Source organism: Callospermophilus lateralis, chromosome 9 (assembly GCF_048772815.1).
Source record: "Callospermophilus lateralis isolate mCalLat2 chromosome 9, mCalLat2.hap1, whole genome shotgun sequence".
In the NCBI taxonomy this organism is placed as follows: domain Eukaryota; kingdom Metazoa; phylum Chordata; class Mammalia; order Rodentia; family Sciuridae; genus Callospermophilus; species Callospermophilus lateralis.
Window position 1 is genome coordinate 8,452,667 of NC_135313.1, and position 21,005 is coordinate 8,473,671.

At 38.6% G+C, this 21,005-nt stretch overlaps 1 protein-coding gene across 1 annotated transcript in view; it reads right to left on the reverse strand.

The window, feature by feature from the left end:
- The window catches only part of Cab39 (calcium binding protein 39), an 81,797-nt gene that overhangs the window by 17,166 nt on the left and 43,626 nt on the right, over positions 1–21,005 (reverse strand). Inside the window, exons 3-4 of the mRNA XM_076866155.2 lie at positions 7,406–7,570; positions 5,165–5,283 (exon numbers count right to left, since the gene is read on the reverse strand). Of these exons, the coding sequence (XP_076722270.1) occupies positions 5,165–5,283; positions 7,406–7,570 (284 nt within the window). The remainder of the gene's footprint in view (positions 1–5,164; positions 5,284–7,405; positions 7,571–21,005) is intronic.

Below are 21,005 nucleotides of genomic sequence, written 5' to 3' on the forward strand. Positions count from 1 at the left end.
AATAAACAAATAAAAAGCCAAACATGATTGCTCTCTCAAAACTTTTAGAATGACTACTTCAAATTTTTAGAACAGGAAGTTTCAGACATGTGTCCTAATCAAGTGACCACTGGTTACAAAAGGTATTTCTCTAAGGAAAGCCTGGGCTTGGGAGCTTCCTGTAGAGCCCACCTGCACTGGCTTGCCTTCAGCCAAAAAGCAGCAGCCACAGAATGACTGTGTGAATGGAAGTCCACTGTTCAAGGTTTTAACAAGATCTGGAAGTCAGTATTAAGGTCACACCAGTCATTCCATTTGGGCTTAGCTTTTTACCTCTTGAAGCACCACCAATGGTTGGATCAAAAACAATACAAAACATTTTTCCAAATTCAGAAATTCATAGTATCTAATAAGGTCTATCAAATATACAGCATTTATACTTTGAGGTTTTAACACTCAAAACAGTACTCAAGTCTCTGGGCTACATGGAAACACTGAGAAGTTGAGAGTTTAGTCCTAAGGTTTGCATGGAGAGCTAGGGATCACTAACACTGGCAGTGGACGCTCAGACTGGTGCTGCCTCACCAGCTCTGCACACACAGCCTCCCTTTATCTCAGTTTAGGTCTCTCACCTTTTCCATCTCTGACATAGAAAGAAAAACCTCTCAGCCAAGCAGGGGCCTTTTCTTCCCATGTGCACCAAGCCCTCTGCCTGGACTCGGCCATCTGCTCAGACACGTCGTTCTCTTTTCTTTTACTTCCTTTCAAGCTGTATGCATTGGCTTCATTTCTTTCCCACTCACATGCTCCTGTAGTTTCTTGCAGTTAAATTCCATTTCCCAACACTCCTGTGAAATAACTAATTGGCCAGCAAAGGCTTCCTCTTGGCTAAAACAAGCAATCCTTACTTATAACAAAAGATCCTTCTACTTAAGTGTTTTGACAGTGCCAATATTTTCATTGTTCTATTAAAAAAAGAAGAAGGATAAAAGAAGAAATTCTCTCAGTTCACCTTTCTATCTTCTGTTCCTATTTTGTGCCTTTGGCCCAAAACCTATACCATCTCAAGGTTCTCACCACTACTAAATTCCCCCTGCTCAAATCTAGTCCCGAACCTCAAGTTAGGCATTTTCTGTTGCTTCTGGACAACTTCAGTTAGAAATCTACCATAAACTCAACATGTCTAAAATACCATCTTGTCTTCCTCCACCAAATAACCCAACAACTCTCCTGCCTCATTTCTGTAATTTGACATTGTTTCTGGTTTGATACCCAGGTCTAAATCAGGCCTAACAAAAATTTCTGTGATGTTGGAAATGGTCTCTGTTTTGTCCATAATGGTAGTTACTAGGACATGTGGCTAATAAACATTTGAAATTAGGTCAGTGTGACTGAGGGACTGTATTTTAAATGTTATTTAAAATAATTGAAAATTAAGCATTACATGTGATTGGTAGCTATGGTACTGCACAGCACGGTTTTAAACCTTCCCTTCTTCACTTCAAATCTTCCCAGTTTCAGTGTTGCCAGGCCTTTTCGACATTTCTTTGAGGCATGTTAGTTTCATTTTCTCGTATCTCTTCCCACTAGTGCATTAACTCATGCTGCCAGAATAATTGCAAAGGCCTCCCAACCAGCATTGTTCAAGCTCCGTCATAACCAATCCACCCAACCCACAAGCTAATCCACAGCATTTCCAGTATAGGAACTTAAAATTATTTCTTGTCAATCAAATATTCTTGTCAATCAAATAAAAGACAAATTTCTGGACTTAATGTCTAGTCTTCCCCTCAATCTATTACTCTGGTAATAGATTCTGATTCTGCCAGAAAACACTCAGATTTTACTGCTTATTGCTTATTCTTCATTGCTGCTAATCACATGGTATTCACTTCTGTTCCTGAACCTTTGTTTCCAGCAATACACCATTAGGATGCTGTCTCTATATTTTTTCTGCCTATGCAAATTCTAAGCCATCTGGAATTCCAATCTTAAGTCCTATTTCTTTTATCAACCCCTGCCTCTCACAAAAATGGCTGATCACACAATTCATTTTTGCCTCTTTTTTTTTTTTTTTTTTTGTGGTGCTGGGGACCAAAACCCAGGACCTCACACAAGCTAGGCAAGTGCTTTGACACTGAATTAGACCCCCAACCCCATCTCTGCTTATCTTCAATAAGTAGGAAACTAGAAGGACAGGGTAAGACAGTTTGGTAAAAACAAATTGGGTGGGTTTTGATAAGAAGTTTGTCAAGCTTGTCTACCTGATTAAATCATAAACTAATGAGTATAAGGCAAACTAATGAGTATAAGTATATAATGAGTATAAGGCAAACAGTTATGCTATACAACCTGTTAGCACCAGGCTGGAGGGTAAAATAACTTTTAAATGTCCTATAAAAAAATAATTGCCTCCAAATTCAGTCCAACACAAGCAATAAGACCTCAAGTACACACTAATATTAGCAGCATAACACCTTGAAATAGCCAACACCAAAGTACTTACAGCCCAAGAAGACAATCGCATTGTATGTAAGTAGTCTAACCAAACCCAAAAATCTTTAAAAGGCAATTCACAGGCCTCCTTAAACAGTTGTTTCCAGATGTGGCAGGATCGATTCAAAATGAGTAAGGTGGTCATCTTGTGCCAGAAAGCAAGGAAGCTATCAGACTAATGGGAGCCTTGCCAAAAGGACATAGGAACCAATCTGAAAAAGTTCCCAATGGCTGAAGAGGGGACAACTTGACTGTAAAAAAATAATGACTCCATTATTTTTAAAACCAAAACAAAAAACTGAGTTAATAACAATGTTTAAACAATAAACTCAATGCTCACGTAAAAAGCGGCCAGAGACACCAGCTAATTATACTAAAATAACGACACAAACCTTTCCCTTAAAGATAATATTTTGTAATAACTAAGTTATGGTTAGGAGAGGCTATTTGGGGGCTTTTTTTTTTTTTTTTTTTGGTTGTAGACGAACACAATACCTTCTTTCTTTGTTTTTATAGGATGCTGAGGATCAAACCCAGTGCCTTACATATACCAGGCAAGTGCTCTACCACTGAGCCACAACCCCCGCCCCAGAGAGGCTGTCCTTTAGAAGAAGCATAGCTATACAGAGAAGAAATAACGAAAGAGGAAGTGGCCATTTTTAATCTAGATAAGGACTCTCAATGGATATTAAAACCTTCAGGTATAAGGCCAATGGAGTACTTTACAATGGACAGATTATAGACTGTACCCAGAGATCAATCTAAACATCACCTGAAGTGGAATAACCAGAGCCACCTAATAGAACATACATGGCACCACTCATGAACATACGCCCACTTGAAGGGAATCTGAAACTAACCCTAAATCTAAACCCCTACATCTAACCACCAATTTTAAAGGAACAGGGGATAGTGAAACATGTTGAACAGAACCACAGAAATAAAATCCAAAATATGTGATTTGTCTACAAACAAATTACACAGTTGCTCCAACAAACAAATGACATGAGTATATTTAAAAAAGAAGAAGAAAGAAAAGAAAAAAGAGGGTATTCATTAACTATTATAGATTAACAGAGTCATATCAATCAAAAAAATTTGAAATTAGGTTTTTAAATAATATTGTGACTACATTAAACTATTTCTGTACACTTTACTTTGTTGTGTATTATATACTAGGGATGCACAGAACTCATGTGTAAGGAAAAGAGGCAAAGACTAGAGCAAGTAAGAACACAGGACATTAAGGGGCTGCTGAGGCGGGGCTGTGGGTGGGAGAGGTTTTGCTGTGTTTTCCCTGCAGCGGTATGCACAGTGCCCGCGACCAAGGGTGAGGGCTGGGGAGCAGGCTATCTCACTCTTTTGCTCCCAATCTCTATGCTTCTCTCTGGCTGCGGATTCTGCTTGGGTCAGCCCAGTGAAGAACTTTAGACTTTAAATTGTATCTCCAAAGTCTTATTGTATACAATATCTAAGAATGGTTATATCATTATCCCTGGCTACTGTAAAGTGAAATCATAGGCAGAGATAATTAGTTTACAGATCTTATTAACCACTAGTTTCTATGGAAAAGGAAATACTGGCTTTAAAAATATACAGAGCCAACAAGAAGCTGCTCTAAGAGCACCAAAATTCCAGGCTACTTTCTACTTGTTCACACGGCAACCATGGGGTAATACAACAAGAAATTAGATGCCAAAAGTTCTGTATGGCAACATTTGAAGAAGCTACAGAGATGGTTAGAAATAGAAAGGAGGAAACGGAATACTGGTGTGCAACACAGGCACTGACTCACGCTTCATCTAAACAAGCTTGAACTTGAGGGAAGTGTTAAACCACAGAGATATGAATCAGAATGAGGCAAGCTGCAAAGCTAGGGGCAGGAGAGCAAGCTGATTCACACCACCAGACAGGCCAGCAATGTGCTTGCCCTCCAGTTTAACAGAACACTGCCAGTGCTGGGACAGAAATGGCACAGCATGCCCAGGGCTGTTAAACAGCTCTGGTGCTGAGCAATAGGTTACCTTGCCAGTCAGGGAGGCTCAGTGATGGGGGAGAAGATTTCTTTTTCCTTTTTTTAGGGTTTTTTTGCTTTGCCTTTTAAAGTGAAAAACTTCCCAATCATAAATGCCTGTTTGGTCCAGTAGTGATTCCAGAAAATGCACTCTGCATTACCAAATTAAGTGGATTAGTGAGTGAACACTGAGGTGAAACTCAAGGGGCACCAAATCACAATGACAAGAACGCTGATAACCAAACAGTGCATCTGTGTGGCTCTGTGCTCCACCCGAGGTGGTGTTCCTGGCCTTCCAGTGTGCAGACCAGGTACAAACGAGACATCTGTAAATGTATGATTTAGCCTGTATTTCAACGCAACTCAACTTTTTAAATTTTAGAAAACAGATATAAGACAACAAAGGATGTCTTTCCTTTAGTCAACTTTAATTTGTGAATTTAAAGGCTCACAATTTGCCTAATTTTAAACTCCATCTACAGGGTATTTTTACATTCAATTTAGCTCACAGGTTGAATTTTAAGGAGGGAAATGTGTCCAAGATATACGGGACAAAAAGCTGAGTAAAGAGAAAATGTTCCCCATATTCACCATCCTAGTTTTCTTTTTTCTCCCAAGGCAGTCTTTCCTTTTTATTTTCAACTAAGAATATAAATTTCATTGCATTGTACATACCCTTTCAATAACATGAACAAAATATTCTGTTGGGTGCAGATGTATTCAACAGTAGGAGTTCTTGTACCAATTTGTCTTCTGAGAATATTGTTGAAAATTTGAGCCACGTCTTTTTTGCCCTATTAGGAATACAATTATAAACATCAAATGCCCATATACCCTCCCAAATATACTAAAAGAAAACCACTGTATATTTATCTGACTTTAAAACATTCATAGGCATTACATTGTCTTTTATCTTTTTATTTATAACTCCAATTTCTAAGTTTTAATAGTGTTCTATTTTTAACATGAACAATGTGTTGACAAAGTGAAATCTCACTACCTTCCACGTGAAATTTCAACCATTTCTAACTCTCAGAATCATGCTGACTCAGATATAGAAAACAAAATGTTGCTGTATGCTTACAATCTACAGGGATCTGAATCCCACCCAAGTGGAACAAGCAGCTTCAAACAGGATATTCGTATGTGAACATACTTTTTTTTTTTTTTTTATAGTGGTGGAAGGAGAGGAAATTCTACTCTGCCAGCATAGTAAATTCAAAGAATTTTGTAAGAAGTTGAGCTTTAGTAGCAAGTAGGCATATCCCCCTATTAAACTAGTTCTGTTTTGATAAAATTTCACAAAGATTAATAATGAAGGCATTAAGCATCACATAATGCAGTAGTTCAGAGACCAGAACTTTATTATAACACTGTAAAAAATAGAAGGACTTTACTATTACCCAGAGAACTTTACAATCAGAAAGTTGCACAGAAATTAACAAATAGAAAAGTTGATCCCAAGAAATGCTTTTGAATAGCTACTTGTCACAAGGCTAACAAAGCCACAGGAGAGTGAAATGCTAGCTTTTCCACACCTTACCTAAAGCACACACAGAGATCACCCTGGGGCCTACACTAGCTCAGGTGCAGTAATGGCAGTCTCTGTGAACCGGTCCCAAGGGCACATACCTCTTTTAAATAAATGTCTCTAAAATCCCAAATGAATATTCAATTTCATGCCCAGGTTGGGGAATAAGATAAGTGCAGGCAGGCAAAGGAGAAGAACTATATGTTCCAGTATATCTCTACCTTTGCAGAGGAATTAAAAATTGTTGTTGGAATTCGATACACTATTAAAAGCACATGAGATCAGCTATAGAAATGAAAATGTCTTAGTTCTATCTGTTCTACAGGATAAAAATAAATTTTCATTTTCCTTTATTCAAGTGACCTCTGAACTACACCCTCTCATCACCTTTTTCCAAAATTTAATCTGGCTGTCATTTCCCCCTGGAACATGTAGCTATCTTTTAAGTACCTGCAGAGACATCTCATCACTTAGGCTGATAGACACTGGGGCTGAAAACAAAGCACATTCATGATAGAGTCAAAAAAAAACAAAACAAAACAAAAAAACCTGCCTGCGACCATGACAGAGAGATTCATTATCATATATGTTTCTCAGATAGTTCTTTCAGGCTGGTATCAAGGACTATTATTCTCACTGCTAAATTCATTAAATATTTAACACAAAATGATCCAACTGCATAAGCTTTGGTGATAATCTCAAGTGCCTACAAAGGCCAGGCAGGTGATGTGCACAGGTAAAGCAGGCCCTGAGACGGAAAAGTAAGTTGTGCTATCCACAGTAAATCCACATATGGATACCCTGGGTTGCTACTCTGCTCCAGCTGAAGGGCCAAGCAGGACTATTGGCCCCAAACTACCAGAATCAAATTTCCAGTAGAAGCCAGAAATTCAGAATTGTGAATAAAATCTGCTATTTAAACATAATAATTTAAAAATGTAAAAGCAGTGTCAAGCAAATAAAACACATAATATGATCTCTGTGGCAATTGATGTTCTTTAGAATCTATCTACCTCTAAAATTCTAACATTCTATGGTTTTCTTTAGATTGTTTTTATTGGGAGCCCAAGATGAGTGGATTATGTAATCCACTACCGTGCTCTGAAGAGTAGCTCTTTGTGAAAAACAACCTGAATGAAAGAGAATAAGGAATACCTAAGAAACTCTACATAAAATGTGGTGGAAAAGAGGGGCAAACCCTGGTCTGGGCCTGAGATGCCCTTGGGTTCCTGCCCTTGCTCTTCTAATGAGGCAGGCAGCCTGGGCTTGCTTACAGAGGTCAGAAACCTCTGTGCCAAGAGCCCAGTGGGGATCTTAAGATGTTCCAAAGTAGAGAACATATGGAAAAGGACTGCTTTTGAAAATAAAAGAAACTGATTTCTTACCTCAAAGTCAATGAGCTGCAGATCAGCCACCAGGGTGCTAAGGAGCCCGCTATTATATAGTTCTTGAGCAAGTTGAGCCACTGCTTCTGTCTGAGGCTCTTTTTCATTTGTGCCATACAGAATTTCTTTCATGGCAACCAGATTTTTGGAAACTTCTTCTGTGGCCTAATTTTGGGGGAGAAGTTGAAGAAGAGGAGAAAAACAATTCATTTTACCAAAATGCAACACAGCTGTTTGTTAGATGCCTCCTCTCTGTATCAAAGACACTCAGACCTAAGTGTGAGCTCCATCCCTGCCCTTGGGAGTTGAGCTGAACACTATGACAGGTGTTATCCAGGTACCAAAATGCACATTCCTCAGGAAGGTCAGCATGTGTACAATACATATATACTTGAACAATGAAAATCCAGTTCATATATGGTAGAAACAGAACAAAGAGAAAAGAAAAGGTTTAGTTTCTCCTCAAGTTGAAGAAATATCAGGGAAAAGGCATCTGAACTGACCCTGAGTTTGAGAAAACTCTGAAAAACGAACGTTAGGAAACAGAAGCAGCATGAGACAGGGATGAGGGAGAGAGAAAACTACAGGGCCTGTGAGAGGAAAGATGTGAGGAAAGTAAAGGACAAAAAATGAAGCTGAAAAAGACGAAATGCAAAGGTAAGGTGTTAGAGGAAAATAAAAAGTCACTTATGAGCTTCTACTTCTGGCCATGGACAGGGTCAGATTTGTCTACCCCCACAATGAAGACTAGCAAATAAAATAAGACATACGAAACAATGTCATTTATTTATTTATTTTTTTGGGGGCTGTCCTGGGGATTGAATTCAGGGGCACTCAACCACTGAGCCACATCCCAGCTGTATTTTTATTTGGAGACAAAGTCTCACTGAGTTGCTTAGCACCTGGCTTTTGCTGAGGCTGACTTTGAACTTGCAACCCTCCTTTTTCACTCTCCAGAGCACCAGGCTTGAAACGATGCTTTTTAAATACTGGACCTTCAGGCAGCATGGGAGAGTGATCCCTGGAGAAGGGAAACAAGCAAAGAGCACCTTACAATTATGCTAGCTTACTGCCAGGCCATAGCACAGGGATGGGAAGCCATCTCCGTGAGTTGAGGAGGCCAGTTGGGAAGGAGGCCAAGGAGACTAGAGTTTGCAGGGAAGAGTACCAGGAAGGAAAGCAGGCACAGAAAGAGAGCATTAGAGGTCTGCTGAAACCTACTGGCATCTTTAGCTGAGCTGATAAGGTAAGTCACCATGGCCAGGGAACAGAACCACAGAGCTCACTTGAGGTTGAAAAGAGTTCTTGATCCTATTGGCCTGAATAGAAAACCTCATAGTTACAGGGTATCAAGAAGAATGCTCAAGATGATTTTGCCTCAGTATTTGCACAAAATTAGCCCTACCCTCTGCTCTGGTCCCATTCAGCAAAGTTAATAAGCCTAGAGAGGATTATAACTGGAAAACACAATCAATGAGGAGTTCAACTAAAAGAAATAACCCTGGAAATGACACAGATGGCAGAATAAAAAAGAATGTTAAAGCAGTTATTACAACTATATTCAATATGTTCAAGAAAAATTGAGTACATTAAATAGAGGAAGAAAAGACACAAAAACACTCAAGGAATTGAAACTACAATGTCCGAGATAAAAATTACAATGGGTGGGATTAAAGCAGATTAGACACTACAGAAGAAAAGTTAAAAAACAGCAGTGAAAACTCTCCAAAATGAAATACAGGGCTGGGGGAGATATCAAATCTGTGAGCTATGGGATGACTTTAAGCAATTAAATATATATATATGTAGCTGCAATCCTCAAAGCAGTGGGAAGGACAGACAAAATATGTGGGAAAATGCAAATAAAAATTTCTGAATTTGATAAGAACTATAATACCCTTAAAATACTGAAAAATTCCAAGTGCAAGAAACAAGAAGAATATTATAATGAAGAATAAAACAATCAAATTTCTTGAATTCAGTGATTAAAAAAAAAGTCTCAGAGGCAAAACAAAAACAAAAACAAAACACACTGTGGATAAAGGACCAAAGAATAACAGACTTTTTGACAGAAATGATGAAAATCAAAACATAGGGGAGGAACACTGTAACAAGTGCTAAAAAATATATGCAACCAAAATGCCACCCTAGAATCTCACACTCAGTAAAAATATCTTTCAAAAACAAAGGCTATGAAATAAGAGCTTTTGAGACATATAGAAGCTGAAAGACTTCATTAGTAGTAGACTTGTACTAGGTATACACAAAAGAAGGAAGAACACTGGTAATGTGAGCAAATGTAAAAGATTTTATTTAAAACAAGATATTATTTAAAACAAGGTCTCCAAAAGAGAATTGGCTGTTTAAAGCAAAAATTAACAATGTATTCTGGAATTATGACACATGCAGAAAAAAGAATGTATGTTGATAATAGCTAAAAGGGAAGAATGATAGTATAGTGTTCTAAGGGTCTTATAATAACTAAATCAGAGTAACAGTTTCTGTGACTAGACTGCGATAAATTAGCAGTGAATGTTATAAGCCCTAAAGCTTATTAAAACCCCCCACACAAAACACTTGAAAAAAGTTATAGGTAATAAACCAACAAAGGAGATTTGGGTAAAATAAGATAAATGAAAAACACAATGGCTGTAAAAATCTATTTAAAATGAAGCATTTAGCCAGGCACATTGGTTCATGCCTATAATCCCAGCAGCTCTGAAGGCTGAGGCAGGAGGAGTATGTAAATTAAAGACCAGCCTCAGCCTCAAAATAAAAACAAAAGGGCTGGGGATGTGGATCCTGGTAAAGTGCCCCTGAGTTCAATCCTCAGTACAAACAAACAAATAAACAAAATGAATCATTTATGACCAGAAATATACCTTAAGAGAAGTAACTTAAATTCACAGAACAAAAAATTAAACAATAAGAAAACAAATAACCCAATCAACAAATGGGCCAAGGACCTGAACAGACACTTCTCAGAGGAGGACATACAATCAATCAACAAGTACATGAAAAAATGCTCACCATCTCTAGCAGTCAGAGAAATGCAAATCAAAACCACCCTAAGATACCATCTCACTCCAGTAAGATTGGCAGCCATTAGGAAGTCAAACAACAAGTGCTGGCGAGGATGTGGGGAAAAGGGTACTCTTGTACATTGCTGGTGGGACTGCAAATTGGTGCGGCCAATTTGGAAAGCAGTATGGAGATTTCTTGGAAAGCTGGGAATGGAACCACCATTTGACCCAGCTATTCCCCTTCTCGGTCTATTCCCTAAAGACCTAAAAAGAGCATACTACAGGGATACTGCTACATTGATGTTTATAGCAGCACAATTCACAATAGCAAGACTGTGGAACCAACCTAGATGCCCTTCAATAGATGAATGGATAAAAAAAAAAAATGTGGCATTTATACACAATGGAGTATTACTCTGCATTAAAAAATGACAAAACCATAGAATTTGCAGGGAAATGGATGGCATTAGAGCAGATTATGCTAAGTGAAGCTAGCCAATCCCTAAAAAACAAATGCCAAATGTCTTCTTTGATATAAGGAAGAGTAACTAAGAACAGAGTAGGGACGAAGAGCATGAGAAGAAGATTAACATTAAACAGGGATGAGAGGTGGGAGAGAGAAGGGAAATTGCATGGAAATGGAAGGAGACCCTCAGGGTTTTACAAAATTACATACAAGAGGAAGTGAGGGGAAAGGGAAAAAAAAAAAAAAAAAAAACAAGGGGGAGAAATGAATTACAGTAGATGGGGTAGAGAGAGAAGAGGGGAGGGGAGGGGAGGGGAGGGGGGATAGTAGAGGATAGGAAAGGCAGCAGAATATAACAGACACTAGGATGGCAATAGGTAAATCAATGGATGTGTAACCGACGTGATTCTGCAATCTGTATACGGGGTAAAAATGGGAGTTCATAACCCACTTGAATCAAAGTGTGAAATATGATATATCAAGAACTATGTAATGTTTTGAACAACCAACAATAAAAATTAAAAAATAAATAAATAAATGCACAGAACATCAGCATGTAACAGTCCTTAAAGAATCATCTAGTCCCATGGTACTCCCTTTACAACGCCCTGGTCTTCTCACCAAATGATTATGTTGCTTCACCTTGAATATTTCCAGTGTCCAGTAATGCAGCATTGGCAGATCTCAGAATTAGATAGCTATTAGACAATTTTATAAGGAGACAAACATTGTCTCACCACACTGTCTGCTGGTTCTGAGTCTGCCCTGCAAATTTGGCAGTATTCTAATTTCTCTTCCACATAAAGGCTCCTATTTGAAGGGAGCCTGCCTGTCTTTCCTAAATAGTCATCTTCTCCAGAAAACCTTCTCTCATCTTCTAAGAAAGGAAGAACTAGTATTCCAATTCTAGCTCAAAAGGAGGGATACAGAAGACATCAGATCACCAATTCCCCACCACAAATGGTAACACAGCCCAGTATCTTTAAGAATTTTGGCAATTATATCAGAGAACTCTGAGTCAACTAACCTCTCTGGCTTTCACAGGCACTGCTGCTTAAGCCAGACCTTTGCAAATGTTGTTCTTAAACTGAAGCAAATGATCGATCCCACAATGAATGATTTAAATCATCTCACTATTTAATCCCAGTATCAGTCAATCACTCAAGACTGTGGGGATTTCTGTATTCTGAAAGACATCTCACCTTTCTATCATCTGAAAAATCTCAAGTGGAGCCCACCATGTTGTCTCTGGCCCATCATGCTTTCTTCAGTAATGTTCTAATAATTTTTGGGTTTGATTGCTCAGCCACTCTATATGTACCTATTTCCAAATCATATTCAAAAAGCTTTTAAAAATTTATTTATTTATTTTTGTATTACAATTCTTAATACACCATTATACCATAATTTATCATATCTCTGATTATATATAAGGTATTTGTTAGGGCTGGGGCCATAGCTTAGTGGCAGAGCACTTGTCTCACATGTGTGAGGCACTGGGTTCAATTCTTAGCTGTTGAGAGCCACAGCAAAAGGGGCCCCAGCAAACTTCCAGACTGCCGGCTGATGATTGGCTCACAGCTCCCTTCACTCCCAATAAGTGCCACAGAATATTGGGTCAGTCATTCTTTCTTGATCCTGGGGCCCCAGCAAACTTCCAGCTGCCAGCAAACTTCCAGACTGCCGGCTGATGATTGCCTCACAGCGGCCCCAGCAACATCTAGCAACATCTAGCTGATTGGCTCCTCTGTGGTGATGCTCATTGGGCTGTTTCCCTGCCCTTTCAGACCACGGAGCTGCTCATTGGGGGACTTTTTTGGCTCTGCCCATGTGACCCAGCCAATTGGCCTCAAGAGCAGGAGGATTGTGGGAGGTGAAGAGGCTGGTGGATGTGAGAGAGGCTTGTGGGAAGCCGGTGGTGGCAGTTGGGCTCTGAGGGTTTTTTCCTGAGGAGCTGTTTTGTTTAGCGTGTGTGGTTCTAAAAATAAAGTTCATTTCTTTTGACAAGTGGCTCCTGAATTGTGCCCAGCCAGACTGCGGCACTTAGCACCACATAAAAATAAACAAATAAAACAAAGGTATGCTGCTGTTCACCTACAACTTTTTTTTAAAAAAAGTTTTTTGTTAAATATTTTGATAAAACGAAAACATGATATTTCTTCTATGCTTCCTGACTGTAACAAACTGAAATCAAGTTCATTGATTGACCTTTTCACTAAGGCTATACTGATTTCTGCAATTTCCTTTTCTAAATGCTTATAAATCATCCTTCAGTAATCACATTATGAAATCTTATTCAGTATTGATTTTAAGCAGAGTTCACTGTTACTATATTCTCTATACACCTCCGAGATTATTATATTCTCTATAATACCTCAGAGATTTCTGACAGAAGTTCATCATTCCATATGCATTTTTTTTTGAGAGAGAGAGAATTTTAATATTTATGTATTTTTTAGTTTTCGGTGGACACAACATCTTTGTTTGTGTGTGGTGCTGAGGATCGAACCTGGGCCGCACGCATGCCAGGCGAGCACGCTACCGCTTGAGCCACATCCCCAGCCCCCATATGCATATTTTTAATAACTTAAAATAGAATTTTCTGAGCCAAGAGGAAATCATTTGGTAACATGTTCTCTTATAATCTACTCACATATGCTGCTTTTTCAAAATAATTTCATTAATTTCTATTCTTCACATGATTCTTTCTGACAGGAAAAAATCTGACAATTAATAGGTAAGACACTGAATCGTAAACTTTAAATGGGTAAACTATGGTATGTGAATTATATTTCAATAAAGCTGTTTATAAGATAGGGAGGAGAGAAGTAAGGATATAATTAGAAAACTATTTATTACACTTCCGAGTTAAATGGCAACCTGGACTCACATATAAAGCCCCCTTCCCTTTCAGAAGATGGCACTGACACCTACATTACGGATGGGGAAGAAATGCTGAATACAATTATACTCATTCACCTACCTACATTACTGCTCACCTGTTTTCAGATTCTGCCCACTTCCTGACTGTTCAGGAACCCACCCACCCTCTTTTATCTCCTCATACCACGAATTTTCCTGATTTTTCCTTATCAGTTTATAAACATGATCAAGACTCCCGTTTACAAAATCAAATAAGCTCTCCTTGGACTCCATAACCCTCCTCCTAGCCCCCACCCACTCATAATTAAATCTCTCAAAACATATGTCACAGTCTAGTCCTCTCTCCTTGTTCACTCCTCAGCCCAAATCCACATGGCTTCTATATCTAGTACTTTATAGGTCTGGGAGTCACCAGTGACTTATATGCTACTATATGCAATTTTCCCTTTTTGTTATGCCTGAGTTTCCCACAGCATTTGAGCTGTTGATTATACCCTCCTTTTAAAACAGTTTCTCCCTTGTCCTCTGTGACTTATCAGCACCCTAATTTTCCTTCCTATTTCTCTAGTTGCTCCTTTTTAGCTCATCCTCCTTGGGTAGACCATTTTAATAGTAAGCATTTCTCAAGGCACTGTACTGGCTCTCCTTTTCTCATTCTGTGATTTCTCTTTAAGTAAGCTCATCCATACCTACTGCTTTAATTAACTCCCTATGCAAAGGCCTCAGATTCCTATCTCTAATTCTTTTCTCTAGGCCTTACCCATACATTCAGCAGTCTACTCTCTACTTGGATGTTTCATGGTACTTCACACCTTATGCATTCAAAACAACTCGTGATCTTGTCCCAGTGCCTGGTACTCTCCCCTTGTTCCTTTATTTCAGGTTAACAGAACCACTACTGATGCTATTTTTCATGCCAAAAACTTAAGGGCCACTCTCAACTCTTCCTTCTTCATCTTGCTCCCAAAGCAAAATCATTACCAGTGCTCCCCCAATTTTTCCATCTATGCCCTGCTTCTAATTGCCACCTAAATCAGAGTTTTCATAGCACAAATGATTTAGACATTTTCCTCTGCTTAAAATGTTCCAGTGGCTACCTGCTGTTCTTAGGATGGAGCAAATGCTTTCTCAGCATGGCCTATAAAATATAAAGCCCTGCAAGGTCTGGCCTTACACTTAACCTAACCTTGTACTACAATTTCTCCCTGACTACCTATTCACCAATGCTCTGGCTACACTGGACTTTGTTCAGTCTTTGCATGTGTGGTTTCCTATGCCTGAAACGCTTTTTGCATCTGCCTCCTGGTCAAGTCCCATTCTTCCTTCATTGCTCAGCTCAATGGTCACTTCCTCACAAGTCTTTCTAGGTAAATTCTATCATATACTCTCCTACTACCCCCCATCTTTCTTCATATTGTTTCTCATGGTTGTATGAAATTTTACTTTTCATTATGATTTCAAATTACTGTTTCCTTCTGCTCCATTAAGAGCCCAAGCCTACAGGTGCTCTACACATGCTCAACGAATAGTAGAACATCAGAATGCCTGATATAAAGCCAAATTAAAACAAAGTGTATGGAAATGTGGTGCTATCACACTATAATGTAGGAAGGATGATCTAGCAATATCTCACCAAGAAAGGGAACAGGGCACAGTACTTAGCAGAACCTCCCAAAAGACACTGTTACAACAAGCAGACATTGTGCAAAACACTTAATTCTAGTGGTGGTGGGGGTCGGGGGATATGGGACAGCATAGCTGGTTTACTCCTAGAAACAAAACATGTAGATAAGAAATTCACCCAAAGTAGACTCCTACTTCTTAACCTTCCCCAGGTCTGCTGGATCACTGAACAAGCAAAGCAAGATTATAATCATTAATCTTTCTGCCATTGAAAAGGAAAAAAAATATTAGCATTAGAAATCAAAACGTTGTCTAGTTATAGATAAGAAGAGACTTTCTTCTAGGAATGGGCAAAGAAACAAATCTCCTTAAATGTGAAAAAAAAAATAACTGTAGTACAGAGGAAGGGAGCTGTTATAGTTTAGATATGAGGTGTACCTAACTCCTTATATCTCACGGAAAACACTCTGGAAGAATACACACCAGGGCTGGGTTTGTGGCTCAGTGATGGAGCGCTTGCCTTGTATCTTGTATGCGTGAGGAACTGGGTTTGATCCTTAGCACCACATAAAAATAAATAAAATAAAGACATTGTGTCCATCTACAGCTGAAAAAAAAAATTAAAAAAGAAAAAGAAAAAAAAAGAATACACAAACTGAGTGAAGTCCAGCTTTTGGGGGCGGGGGGTAAAGGAGGAAAACTTTTACTTTTTACTTGCTCTACTTCAGACTTGTTTGAATGTTTTAAAATTCACATTTCCCCCTGGCACTGGGGATTGAACCCAAAGGCTCTCCTCCACTGTGCTATACCCCCAGCTCTTTTTATTTATTTATTTTTTGAGACAGGGTCTCATTAAATTGTGAGGCTGGTCTTGAATTTATATTCTTTCTGCCTTATCCTCCTGGGTCACTGGGACTAGAGGTGTGCACTACTGTACTGGCTCACATTTTACTTTTTAAAGAGTAAAATGATAAAGGGGACAGATAGATATATAGATAAATAGGTCGAAATGTTCATTATGCTGGTACTAACTGGTTTATTTTCTTATTTCTTCTACTTCTCCTTTTACATCATCCCCATAAAATAGTCTCCCAAATTTTTAAGATTTATTTCTAAAAAATAACTACGTATGTAGGTTTACATATGTAAGTAGATCTACCAACTATTTTTGAAAAACAGTGTCACAATGACAAATATAAACCTAAAGATTAGAATTGGATTTAAGAGAAAGTGTTCAACTATCCAGAAAAATAAGCATATTTTGGAATATAAGACTTCCAAAATTGGGCATTTCCATGGCCAGTTACCATCTACACAGGCTAGTCAGCAACATGATGTGAGAGAAAATCTAAAATTAATCAACCTTATTATTTATTAGCAATTCTGGTGAAATGTTTGTTTATAGTTTAACAGATAAATATTAATATATTTAATAATACATATTTAATAATTTTAATTATATGTATATGTAATTGTGTGTATGTATTTCAGCTATTTGTGTGGTTTATATTTCCCATTACATAATCATCAGCTGATTAAACAAAAAAACAACAAAAATGTCAAATATTACCAATTAGTAACAGATTATCAGAAAAGCTTAAGAATTATCACACAAGAAAAGGCAATTCAGCAAGCATTTGCTGACTGAAGATGCCAAACACAGAACAAATTTGGTTGTTCTTGTTTAGATATGACTTGGTTCCCTTCATCAGTGTTTGTTAGTGATCATGCTTAGTCCCCCACCTCTGGCATGTCCGCAGATGTCAATATGTTCTCTCCCTCTCTAACCACATCCTCCTTGTCTGCACTTCCCCGTCTCCTCACACCTACTGAGTAAGCTATTTACACTCAGAACACCTCCAAATACTGTGCCCTTTACAAGCTGCTAAAATCACCAAGTGTCGCATACTCCAGTGACTCCTTAATGATCATCTTATCTGTTCTGCTAGTTTCAGTTCTGCCTGTGCTATGAGCTCAGTCTCTGGCTCTCTTAGAGTATGGGACACGCTTTACATGATTCTCTACCCCAGCTCCCCAAGATTTGTAGAAAAACTGATGGAAATGGTATAGTTCACTAATAATTCATGCTGTTTAACTGCCTTCAATTCAGCTTGGAAATACTGTTTTCAATTAGCTTGATTTCCATCCAGTAACTCCTACTTGTACATATTTAAAAATATGTACAAGTTCATATTCCACTTTCCTCCAGGGAAAGAAATTTCTTTCTCTACTTCATAACTGAACATCTAGCTTTGCTCCTTCTCTACTATGATAAGACTTTTTAATTAAAACACTCTTCATCTTCCTAGCTCTATCTTGATGTATTTCTGCCATCCTCTGATATAACCTTGGCAACACACTTAGAATCACTTAGAGAACTTTCAGAAAAAACAACCAATCCCCTGAGATACTTATTAATGACAAAAAAATAAAGGTAGTAACTTTATAGAGGAGATACCACCTCAAACAAGTGATCAAAGTCAACATCACCAGTAATGAGACTACTAATTGTCTCCTGCTAGGATGGCTTGAAGAAGGTACATCACCGTTCTGTGGTACTCCTACCCAAAATGTATAACCAACATCAAACCATGAGGAAACAGCTATCCAAACCCAAGAAAAATTCTGCAAAATTTTCAAGTGTCCAGATAAAAAAAGGTAAAGATTGAGGAACTGTTCCAGATTAAAGCAGATTAAGGAAAACAACTAAAAGTAATGTGTGATTCTATATCAGATGCTGGTCCAGAAAAAGGTAATTAGTAAAACAACTGATAAAATTTGAAAAATGTGTATTAATTTAATAGTACTACATCAATGTTACTTTCCTGATTTTGATCATTGTACTATGGTTATTTACATCCGGGGAAGCTGGATGAAGACTATTCTTTTTGCAACCATTTAAAAATTTTCCATTTCTTAAGATCTCAAATTCCAAATAAAGGCCTTCAGTTCTTCACTGTCATCCACCTTTACTTTCTTGCCCTGGACATCTCTCTCTGTTCCAACTGAAAGCCCTGATGCTCACACTCCTCTGCTCTACTCCTGGCCTATGCCCCTCATACTGCACGCCACCTCCAAGGCCTGAGACAGCTGACCTTATAGTACTCTTAATTTCTTCTATGGACCTTCCATTTCCTAGCACTGGCAAGAGCTGGAAAGGGCTGATTTACACTCTTTATAACACTCCATGTTCATTCCAATGTCTAAAATGACAATTTACACATGGAATGACCTCATGATTTTGTTAACTGACCTAACTGTCTGCAAGTATCTGTCAGTTGGACATGGTGTCCCAAGACACAGATGCTACTCTTGTATGGGCCAAGGAGACTCATATTAAGTTTCACAGGCAGACTGTTGCTTTATTAACAGCAGCCAACTATTTTATAAATACATGGTCAAGAAGAGACACATGTGAAAGAACAGTACCCCTTGTGACAAGTCTACTCACTTGACTGGAAAAAGATGTGGTTTGTCTTTTATCTGCTCACCTTTTTAGGTGAGGACAGAAATTTGTTTAGGTTCTTTACTTGTCAGTAGGGTTCTTGAGAAGTGATTTACCTTGCATCACTCTACAAAGCAGCTACAGGGAGTTGAGTATGGAGACACCCATGATGGCCAGCACTGCAGAGGAGAGTATGAGGCTTAGCAAAGCTTCTTAGAATCAAAGTTCTGAGTTATGAAGTGTAGTTACTAAGTCTCTTGGGGGCTAGGCAGTTTAATCCCAAACTAGGAAAACTAATAACTTAACCTATCTTCAGGATCAACTTAAGCATTAACCAGTATCTCAGGATCCACATCCAATGCTTACTTTACAATTAACAGTATCAGAACTAAACTTCTTTCCCACCATGTTTTTCAGAAGCAGCCCATCATAACCTCCCCAAATAGCATGAGACTGTGAGACTTTCCACTGCCCGTTTTCCCATTTAAAAAAAAAAAAAAAAAAAAAAAGGTGAGCCAGATGTGGTAGTGTGATCCTATTTGGGGCCCAGGCAGATACAAAGTAATGAGGTAAAAATGCATTTTTAGACACTAGAGAAGATACCCATTAGTGCTTCCAGACCATATCCTTGGAGTACTTTACCATCCCTCCTCTGGAACCAGCTACTGGCCTCATATCAAGAAAGAAAGGAGACAAGGTAACTACTCACAATTGAAAAGACAAGGTTGTGTCTATTGGGATACAAGAATAGGGCTCTGGGATTTTACACATCCTCCCCCTTGCTTTCCAATTTTTAATAGTTGATTAAAAAAACTGAGATCTATGTTGACATGAAAGATATTAACGTTAAAATTAAAAAATAAACAGGTTACAGAAGAGCATAACTTACCTGATCTTATTTGCCCCAGAGGGGGAGAGTACTAGAACTGTGAAAAAGTATATGTAAGGATGCTCCCCTCCCCATGTTAATGACAATCAATTCAAAATTGTGAATTATGAATGAACTTCAGTTTTCCTTCATAATCTCTGGTATTTTCTAATTTTTTAAAATAAGCACATATCAGAACTTATTGCTTTGTATAGACAAACAATATAAATATAGAAATGAATTAAAACTCTCTTAGACTTAATGAAGGCAACAGATTTCTCCCACACAGACACTGCTTACGAAAAGAAAACAAGGGAGAAACTGTAAACTTGTGACCCACTCCTCCACCAGTGATTTAAGATGAACAGGACTTTGGAGAACAGAAGCTTAAGTAAGGAGAAAGAATCTGATGCCCCTTAGGTTTTGGGCCCAGGATACATTTCTTAGAGCAGGAAGAAAGCCCGGTTCTGGGAAGGAGAAAATGAATTTCAAGTTGAACACGTTCAGTGTGAAGTGATGCAGTGCAAATGGCAGCATCTTAAGTGTTGACAGAAACATCAGAAGCCACCTCAATTAGCAGATTTCAGATCTTTTGGGGGCCACTGATGCCCTATTTTCTACTCTTGGGTACTGCCATTTTTCAAAATAATCATCTTATGTAGGCTCCCAATGTTCAGATTAGAATAGAGTAAAAGTAGATGAAGGGAGAAAAAGCACCTGAAGCCACAGCTAGCCTGCTTCTCCTGAGCACCCTCAACACATATGGGGAACACCAAGTTTAGAAGCAAAATAAGTACACACAGGAAACACAAGTTCTCCTTTCCCTTTGCCCCAATTTCTAACCAAAATAAGAATTCCTGCTATATCTATCTCCTCAGAAGCATCAAGTTTCTCTAGGTAAGTAGGTGGCAAATTTTTTGTGGTTTGTGCGGTTTCTGTCACAACTCTGTAGCTGAGCAGGACAGCATCCAAAGACCACATGCAGATGAACGGACCTGGCTGTGCGCCAATGTGGCTTGATTTAGAAAACCAGGTAGTGGGCAACTGGGGCTGCAGTTTGGTTACTTGGGCTCTGGAAAATATTTGGGGAGTATAAGGATGATGGGTAAAGGGTATGTGAACCTGAAGTTGAGCGTAGATAATCAGTAAACTCTCAGAAACTCTGGTTTCATTTCCTATCTTTACCCCCAATTTTTCCTTGTCACCAGAATTTCCTTACCAACAGTGTCTTCTGCAATTATATCTATTGTCGGAAGCCATTCTCACACGTGACTGGGTGACTCCCGGTTAGG